The 10,000-nt window shown below is 50.3% G+C and overlaps 2 protein-coding genes across 2 annotated transcripts in view; one reads left to right on the top strand and one right to left on the bottom strand.

Moving 5' to 3' along the window:
• The window catches only part of apc2 (APC regulator of WNT signaling pathway 2), a 23,175-nt gene extending 20,375 nt beyond the window's left edge, over positions 1-2,800 (bottom strand). Inside the window, exon 1 of the mRNA XM_028399045.1 lies at positions 2,776-2,800. The gene's annotated coding sequence lies outside the window, so the exon portion shown is untranslated. The remainder of the gene's footprint in view (positions 1-2,775) is intronic.
• Positions 2,801-3,670: 870 nt separating this feature from the next.
• LOC114431502 (GTP-binding protein Di-Ras1-like) lies at positions 3,671-8,673 on the top strand. Its single transcript, XM_028399052.1, has 5 exons — positions 3,671-4,937; positions 5,025-5,303; positions 6,683-6,888; positions 6,987-7,157; positions 7,343-8,673. The coding sequence occupies exons 3-5, from the start codon at positions 6,751-6,753 to the stop codon at positions 7,631-7,633; spliced, it is 600 nt and encodes a 199-aa protein (XP_028254853.1). The 5' UTR covers positions 3,671-4,937; positions 5,025-5,303; positions 6,683-6,750; the 3' UTR covers positions 7,634-8,673.
• The last annotated feature ends 1,327 nt before the right edge of the window (positions 8,674-10,000 follow it).

The following is a 10,000-nucleotide window of genomic DNA, read 5'->3' as shown; positions in this document are numbered from 1 at the left end:
GTGAACACATCAAACGCTGCATCAGACATGTTATCACAGCTCCACTGCAGCTTCACATCAGAGAGGGTGGAGGTCAAAGGTCAGAGACAGGCTGAAGCAAGCTGACCCAGACAGTCCAAAACCTCAGAGCAGCCTGTGGGCCGTTTCCAGCTGAGGGGAGGGACTCCCTGCTGCTGAGGCTCGCTGAGTCACACCTGATCAGCTGACCTGACCTGACCTGATCTGATCTGATCTGATCTGACCTGACCTGATCTGATCTGATCTGATCTGGTCTGATCTGATCTGATCTGATCTGATCTGATGGAGCGACTAAAAGTCCTGAGGTCCGGACGACTACTCCTCTGCACAGAGGTCACATGACCGAGCACATGACCCAGAGGTCAGTGAAATATTTGTTGCTTATAGAACATAAAGATATGATCATGTGACTTGATCGCTCGGTCTGTTTATCAATGAGAAGGCCTGTGTGTGTGTGTGTGTGTGTCTTTTGTTTCTGTTCACGTGAAACAGTTTCATCTGATGATCTGCCTGCAGCCTCCATCTCCACCTGCAGCCTCCATCACTGCGTGCCTCCATCACTGCCTGCAGCCTCCACCACCGCCTGTATTGCAAGCCATTCATATCACATTTCGCCAGTACTTAAAACGCCGTACAGCATTTTCCAAACGGCCACTCATAACATAAGTTTTCTAATGTTCTAATGCTCTCCGCCCCATAACACAGCCACTGGTTCACTCTGTGTCAGCCTATCAGCAGAGAAGAAGGACGGACCGCACTGATCAGCACCGACCTCCTTTGCTGGATCACTTCGGTCCACAGCTACAGGATTATTCTGAATGTAATATTACAACAAATACAACCTCACCCCCTGCTGTGCACCTATCAGTCAGTCTAAAGTTCTAACAACTTGTTTGTTAACAAGCTGTTTTGGGGTGTTTCAGACAGAGATTAGGAGATTAGGAGTAAGATGAACTAATGTTATTGTCAACATAATTCACTTTATTTCTTTCATGAGAAATGGAAGCTGCATGACTCAGACCGAAGTGATCCAGCAAAGGAGGTCGGTGCTGATCAGTGCGGTCCGTCCTTCTTCTCTGCTGATAGGCTGATACAGAGTGAACCAGTGGCTGAGCGAGTTATGGGGCGGAGATCATCAGAGTATTAGGAAACACCATGCGGCGTGCGACGTGAAAACAGCGTTTTAAGTACTGGTGAAATGTGATATGAATGGCTTGCGATATGCCTGCAGCCTCCATCTCCACCTGCAGCCTCCATCTCCACCTGCAGCCTCCATCACAGCCTGCAGCCTCCATCTCCACCTGCAGCCTCCATCACAGCCTGCAGCCTCCATCACAGCCTGCAGCCTCCATCTCCACCTGCAGCCTCCATCTCCACCTGCAGCCTCCATCACAGCCTGCAGCCTCCATCTCCACCTGCAGCCTCCATCACAGCCTGCAGCCTCCATCTCCACCTGCAGCCTCCATCACAGCCTGCAGCCTCCATCACTGCCTGCAGCCTCCATCACATTCATCCATCAGCAGCAGTAACAGTGCTACACACCAATGAAGCCTGCGGGCCCAAAGAGCAGACCCACCGGCCTGGTCCTGGATCACACCACAGCTCAGTTCTGGAGACGTGTCCTGAACAGGTAAATCAAACCATGTTTCTAAGAACCAGACGTCCTCCATCATCGGCTGTAACACTGGGTCCAGTCCACCAAAGGACTTTGGTGGACTGGACCCAGTCCTTGGATTTGAGTTCTGGGTTTGAGTTGCTGGATAATCTCCTGCTGGTCGTTCATGGAGGAGCTGATGAAGCTCAGATAATCCAAGTCTTCAGAGCAGAGAACATTTGATTCTGTGTTTATAAGAACAGGTTCTCTGTTGATAACACACTGAAATATGTACGTTAACAGACCAAAGGCCAGCGGACCTGATCCATCACAGAGGTGTCGAAATATGAAGCGCATGAAGACAACAAGTCCAGCAGCAGCAGCTGTCTCTGTGTTCCTGCATCAACCCTGGTCTCCATACATAATCTGATGGTTTATGATTCATGTTTAATGCAGCAGACTCAGCCCCGATGAGACAAACAACAAAATGTCTGAAGCAGAGAATGAATCACAGAGCGGCGGCAACACTGAGCACGACCATCCAGAAACAGCCTGACACCACAGAACGGCTCAAAATGGAGAAAGCAGCTCAATGTGACTTTCACATGTAACTGCAGCAGAACCCCCCCATCCACACACACACACACAGACCCACACACACACACACAGACACACACAGACACACACCGCTCTGATGATCAGGGTGAATCTGAATTCTCTGCTCTGGAATATTTGACCTCTTTTTTTCTGCTGCTGACCACATCTATGATTCATCCTGCTCCATCCTCCTCCATCTCTCTGCATGAAGGAGAGAACACAGGGCGCACCCCTCCACCCTCCTCCACCCTCCTCCACCTCCCCCAAAAACCCCACGAAGGATAAATGACATTAAACCGCGGAGAAACGCGCCTCGACAAACACCGCAGCGTTTAAAATGACGCTCAGTGCAGAAATCTGCGCTGCATCGGTAAAACTCAGCATCCTTCAGCGGATCTGCGCCAGTCCATCAGCCCCCTTTTGTCTTTATGCGCAGCGTTTATCCGCAGAACCGAGCCGTGCCGGACCGAACCGGGCCAGGGGAGGACAGGGGGGTCGGTACGGAAAGACGGAATATAAGATTTAAGATGAAATGATGTAGAAAATGAGGAGCGGTGTGTGCTTACCTCATGACTCCGAGCAGAGCTGAAGATCACTGACACACACACACACACACACAAAGAGAGAGAGAGGGGAGGGAGAGGGGGGAGGGAGGGAGAGCGGGGCGGGGGCTTTGCTCTTATCCCTAAAAACAATAATTATAACAATAACAATAATAATAGTATTGGTAATAATAATAATAATTTAACCCCGTAAATATTTCTATATCTCTTTATTGAAATGGCGTGTGTGCCTGTAGCACCACTAAAGCTCCAGTAGGTGGCGCACAGGCTACATGATTAGCAGTCTATGAACGAGAAGGAGAAAAGAGCGTAGAAGAAGAAGAAGAGCGCAGAGCTCGAACATGGCGGACTGTTGTCAGCCAGCTCTACGCTACCAGAAGGAGAAGTCTTCTTCTTCCAGGTGAAGCATCATGGCATTTAGTTCCTGAGTGAGCTTGATATGACAGATGTATGGATGCTGTCATAAACGACATGTAAACACAAGGTGAGAGGCGGAGCTGACGGAGCTGACGGAGCACACCGTCCCGTCAGAGAGGCGGAGCTGTTATTATTCCTCCGCCTGGAGTTGAAGTTCAAAAACACAGGTGTAATGACCGCTTCTCGCCACAGGGGTCGCCAGAGAGCAAAACGGAGGATGTGAGTGCCCCCCCCCCCCCAGTTAATACAAGGTAATGAGGATATTTATGACGTCATGTAGTTCCTTTCACAGCTGTGTTAATCTAATCTTTAATCTAATCTTTATCGGATTACACCCAGAGGTAGATAGATGGAGACACTGTATTGATCCCCAACTGGGAAATTACATTTCATTCATTTATCCGGTTCACTGCTGTAAGGGTTAAATGTAGTCCTTCTCTCATATATATATATATATATATATATATATATATATATATATAATGTAGTGTTTGTAGATGACAGGGACCAACATCCACATTTAGAACTAGAAGCATCAGTGTTGGTGTTATCTCTGTGTGTGTGTCAGGCTCCCTGTCCACACGCTTTATGTAAAGGTCTATGTAAAGGTTATGTATGGGTGGATCTGCATGTCTGTAGAAGAATTTCCCCTCAGGCTAAGTAAAGGAAATCTGATTCTAGAGAGAACAGAGAATAGAACAGACTTTATTAATCAGGTACCAGCAGCAATACACACCGACAGTCAGAGCAAGAGTTAAGTAGAATAAAACAGAACATAGTACAGTAAACAAAAGATGAGGGATTATGTACAAACATGTCACAGCAGCAGAGATGGTACAGATGGATTATTGCACGTGGGCTGTGCTCCTCCCTCCTTCTCCCCCTCCTGTAGAGTTTGATGGATCGGGGGACAAAGGAGTCTCTGAGTCTGTGGGTCCTGGGGAGGAGCAGCCTGGCACTGTTCAGGCTGCTCTGAGCAGCGTGCAGAGGATGACTGGCATCGTCCACGATGGCCAGACTTTTTCTCAGTGTTCTCCTCTCTGCCACTGTCAGCAGGGAGTCCAGCGTCATGCCGCCCACAGAGCCGTTCTGAAGAGTTTGTAGATTAGTTTCATATTTTCCATAAACGATATAAATGCTCAGAGTTGTGGTGCCTCGGCTCCCAGCGCTGTGAGGCAGCATTCATTCAAATGAAGGTAAAATAACTCTAAAACAGACCTGGTCACAGCTTAGTCTGCAGCACCCTGGGCCTCCACTAGAGGGAGCCACAGAAACATGCAGCATAGTTTCCACCTTAATCCATAACTACTGTCATTACACATTTATCTTGTAACTGATGTTCTAATAATTCATATGAATTCATGTTGCGTTATTTCCCATGAATCCTTCCCATGAAGGAAAGAACCAGAGATTCAAACATTCTACATCAGTGAGATTTGCTCCATTGAAACTAATCCGCTGTGGATATGATCAATGACCAGGATGAGCTGAGCCGTGTGTCTGTGCCCTGTGTGATTCATTTGTGTTGTTTCATAATGTTGTCTATTTTTTCTGCTGATGACGTGTCTGAGCTGCTGATGGAGCTGATGGAGGTGTGACGGGAGGATGTATTTTTACTTTGGAGGAGGAGGATGCTGAAAATAAGACTTCCGGTTGGCAGCGTTGGTTTGCCTTCAAAATAAAAGTGCGATCCCTTCTAGCAGGGCAGTCCACGCTTTATAAGAGTGCAGTCACAGCCGCGGGGCACGGTGGGTGATCTTCATCGTTTTTAAATGATGGTTAGTTTTCATTAAAGCTGCACGCTGCGTGGATTTAATTCACCGTTTCAATTACAGGGGTCTAAATGGAGCTTTTATTGTGAACATCAACAGAAGAAGCCCAGCGGAAGCGCTGCTTGTTTTTCTACCAGCGGAGGAGAGGAAGGAGGAGATGGAGGGAGGAGGAGGAGGAGGAGGAGGAGGCTGATGTGTGCCGATCAGCAGCAGGTCTGATGATGATGATGATGATGATGATGTGAGTCAGACAGCGGACCGGTCAGGATGCTCACAGCCGCTCCGAAGTAGACAAACCCCGCAAACACACGCACACAGGCCGAGAGGATCCGCGGAGACACGGTGAGTGCAGCCGCATCACACCCACACCGGGCGGCGGGCAGCGGGCGGCGGGCCGGGGGCAGCGGGCGGCGGGCCCGGGGCAGCGGGCGGCGGGCAGCGGGCGGCGGGCCGGGGGCAGCGCTCCACCGTCCGTTCACCGCCTGGCTCGTGCTGCGTGTCATCACTGTGTGCGCGCGCTCGACAGTCCTCATCGTTGAGTGCAGTCAGGCTGATTAACATGATGTGGGAGAACAAAGCAGCAGGTCAGAGAGTGTCGTGACGACATGTGTCAAAGTCGTGAAATCATCAGCCAGCATTAAAGGAACGCAGAGTAATCTGACACAGGACACGTCATCTGTGACGTGTAGTTTAAGGTCGTACCGGGCGTGTGTGTGTGTGTGTGTGTGTGTGGGGGGGGGGGGGGTTCAATGAGGATGTTGTCAATCAAGTTTAATTAGAGGAAACATTTCAGCATCCAGTGGTCAGAAGTCAACGTGCTTCAGTAACACTGTCACACTTTTTGTCACTCAACACGTCACACTCTGTGACAGTGATGACGTCACCGAGGTGAAGCGCTCTCACTGTTTCAGTCAAAGTGACGTCACTGGTGTTTTCCTCACATGTGACCAGCTGTAGCTGCTTCATAGCTTAGCATTAGCTTTTAGCCTCTGGTGATCATGAGGTGGAGTTCATCAGTGGAGATGATCCATACCTTTATCCCTGCTATGATCCAAAACACAGTGGAGGCCTCTGATTGGCTGTGACATCAGACGCTAACTTCCTGCTTGGACTATAAGCATCACACCTGCTGCTCCGCGTTGTATTCGGGTGAAAGCCTGAACGCCTGGTAGCTTTTAACCCTTTGTTCCTGGAGCGCTCACTGCTCCGTGGTGTTTTCCCTGCTGCCTGCCTCCGCACAGGAAGTGACGTCGGCCGATGTGGGCAGGCAGATCACCATGACAACAGCCCTTCCAGTGATGATGACATGTTTGTGTTCCACTCCGAGTATATAAATCTGTGCCTTCTGTGTGTGTCACCGTCACCACGGCGACCCCCCCCCCACACACACACACACACTCTGCTCGCTGCCATGGTTACATCCAGAGTTACAATGGATGCTGTCAGGAAGCAGGTGTGTGTGTGTGTGTGTGCGCAGGTCGGTTAAACAGCTGCTGATTGGTCGTCAGTGAGTGTGTGGTGGAGATAAGGAGCAGGTGACGGCAGCGCTTCACTCCTCCTTTAACCACGTTAGACTCTGATCACAGCTCGTTAGTCATTCTAAAGGAGCCGCGCTGCTCGGCATGTTGGGAAACTCCCAGAAGCCTTCATGTTGTCTTATCCACAGACACTGGAATGTCCTACAGACACAAACTAATCACAGACTCTGTTTTCTCCCACAGGCGTGAAGTGGCCTCTGCTCATCCTCAGCTCATTGATCCGCAGCAGCGGCTGGACTCCAGCTCCCAGAATGCCCGAGCAGAGCAACGACTACAGGGTGGTGGTGTTCGGAGCCGGCGGGGTGGGGAAGAGCTCGCTGGTGCTTCGATTTGTTAAAGGCACCTTCAGGGACACCTACATCCCAACAGTGGAGGACACCTACAGACAGGTGGGGCGCCTCAGAGTACGAACACTGCATGTGTGAAACGTGTGATTGATGAGAGCGTCTGGAGCTGAGTGGCGGGTAACGGGTCGTCGTCTCTGCAGGTGATCAGCTGTGATAAGAGCGTCTGCACGCTGCAGATCACAGACACGACAGGAAGTCACCAGTTTCCCGCCATGCAGCGTCTGTCCATCTCCAAAGGCCACGCCTTCATCCTGGTCTTCTCCATCACAAGCCGCCAGTCGCTGGAGGAGCTGAAGCCCATCTACCAGCAGGTCAGCCGTCACTTCAGTCAGCACGTAGCGCCTAACAGTCAGAACACGGTCTGATCCACAACCACCGACACTGTACATGTATGCACTGTGCTGTGTTTCTTTCTGCCACTGGGGGCTCCACGGAGCAGGGTCATCACTGGTTAAAGACGCTTTGTTGTCCTGACTGACGTCTTCTCTTTCTCCAGGTTCTAGCCATCAAAGGCAGCGTGGAGGCCATTCCCATCATGCTCGTGGGGAACAAGAGCGACGAGACGGCCCAGCGGGAGGTGGAGACGAAAGAGGGCGAGGCTCAGGCCGCCGCCTGGAAGTGTGCCTTCATGGAGACGTCGGCCAAGACAAACACCAACGTGAAGGAACTGTTCCAGGAGCTGCTGGCCCTGGAGAAGAAGCGGGACATGAGCCTGAGCATCGACGGGAAGCGCTCAGGGAAACAGAAACGAGCCGACAAGCTGAAGGGGAAGTGCAGCGTCATGTAGAGCGGGCGGCGGCGCCCAGAGACTCGCTGGAGAGGAAAGGACAGAGGTGGCCGCTTCTTCTTCTTCTGTGGTGGCTGTCCTCATCTGTCTGCCTGCTGGAGCCCCGATGAACAAAATGAATGACTGGAATCAGGGTCGCTCCTGAAACTGGGTCGTGTCTGTGATCCTGAAATATCTGTACAAAATGTTTGAAGTCAGTCGGAGCGTCTGCCGCCATCAGCAGCTTTATTAAAGGAACGCTTCACTGGACTGACGATCTGTCAGGTTAGCTTGCTCGGCTAACATACATCACCGGGTTTGATTAGGCCTCTCATCGCTCCGCTGCTTCAGCCTGATGATAATTAGCAGAAACTAAACTGACGACACACACATTAGCATGCTAATACATTCACCACAACAGTTCTACCCCTGTTAGCCATTTGCGTGCTACCACAGGCTAATATAGTAGCCACAAAGCTGAACCCCATGATGTGGTTAGCTCGTTCCTCCCATTGTGGCATGCTAATTTATTCAAACTGATGCACAACTACACCACATCCATGTTAGCATGGTAGCATGCTCATGGAGCACTGTGTGACAGCACCTTCGATACAACTCTGAAGCATGTAGCATGCTGTGCCGGCCGTGTAGTTAGCTAGCTACGAAGCACAGTTTGTTTGAAAAGCAGTGAAGTATTCCTTTAATAGTTCCCAGCATGACTCTGTGCTCGGTGGCTGGAGGTCGGCGCTTCCTGCTGGCCCACGGTGTCCATGAACACAGGCTGCGGTGGACACAGCAGACGCTCCAGAACCTCCAGCTTCATGTTAGCAACACGTAGCTGCAGGGGCGCAGAGGCCTGTACATACAAACTGTCTGATGGGTTTTAGTTCATTGGTGTACCCAGTGCAGCTGCAGATCAAGGATGAGTTTAGCCTAGCTTAGCACAAAGACTGGAGGAAAAAGGAAAGTGTCCAACCACACTGTCCGCAAAACAGTCCTGGTTGGTCTGGCCATGATAGAACCGTACAGCAGAAATAAAGATGTTTACAGCCTGGTTCAAACACTGTGGCGTCTGTTGATAAGTTTCCGTTCATGGCGTCTGTGCGAGAACCTGAGAGAAGAGAGAGACATGAAGGAAGCCTGAGACACAGGACACAGGAAGTGAAACCTCCAGCTGTGTAAGTATTTCAAAATAAAAGAGGACACGTACTGTGTGGATGTGACGGACTGCTCCTTTAACGCTTTTACAAATGTTTTATCTTTAATTGCACGAACATGTGTGTGATAATGAAACCATTACATTAAAACAACGGTTTTTATATCAGTTAGTTTGAGGGAACAGGAGCCCCTGTTTTATTCTGACTTCACACATGGAGGGACAGGTTGGCTGCCCCCTGGTGGATGATGACAGACTTGGTGACCTGTGTGCTGTCGGGCTGATCAAACATCAGGACTCGTTAGGTTCTTCTGCAGAATTCTGTCAGTCTTGGAGATTTTCTCCCTCCACAGGTTTGTGCTGCGTTTAAGTGTGCTGTGATCGGTTTGTGTTGTAGTTTGGCACTTCCTGTCTGCAGTGATCCAGCAGGTGGCGCCATATCTCACAGAGCACACAAACAGAAGCTGATCTATGACCTGCAGCTTCTGTGTGCAGACTGTGTGTGAGTCAGTGTGTGTACTGAGCTGTTGTGCTGTCTGTCTGCACATGTCCTGCATGTGTATATGCACAGTGTTCTCCTGTGTGTGTGTCTGTGTGTGTGATGGAGCGGCAGGTGTAGTAAACTTTGGTTTGAGTCATGTGTTTGTATGCACAGTGCGTGTGTGTCTGTGTGTGTTTGTGTGTGTGTGTGTCTCTCTGTGTGTCTGTGTGTTTGTGTGTGTGAGAGAGAGAGTGTGTGTGTCTCTGTGTCTGTGTGTGTGTCTGTGTGTGTGTGTGTGTGTGTCTGTGTTTGTGTGTGTCTCTCTGTGTGTCCTTGTGTGTCTCTGTGTGTGTCTGTGTGTGTGTGTCTCTGTGTGTGTGTTTGTGTGATGGAGCGGCAGTAAACTTTGGTTTGAGTCATGTGTTTGTGTTTGTACAGATGTGTGTTGACAGTGTGTGAGTCTGCTTCCTGTCAGCACAGGACAGATGTTCTGACCTCTGCAGCCTCCACACACACACACACACACACACACACACCTTGTGGTCCTCTGTGACATCGATGACAGGAAACGCTCTCTCTGTTTCTGGTCTTGTCCCTCACTTGCATTTCATTGGTCAGCACATCATATCACAACATCACCTAGCTCCTCTCTGAGTGGCTGAAAGGCTGCAGCCACAGCAGCCAATCAGCTCGCTCTGTGGTGGTGGTGTGTTGCATCTGTCGGGAAGAGCCCGGAGGAGACGAGCATCAC

Source organism: Parambassis ranga, unplaced genomic scaffold, assembly GCF_900634625.1.
Source record: "Parambassis ranga unplaced genomic scaffold, fParRan2.1 scaffold_84_arrow_ctg1, whole genome shotgun sequence".
NCBI classification, from domain to species: Eukaryota; Metazoa; Chordata; class Actinopteri; family Ambassidae; genus Parambassis; species Parambassis ranga.
Note: the sequence above shows the minus strand (reverse complement) of the source record. Positions and strands in the feature narration are given on the sequence as shown.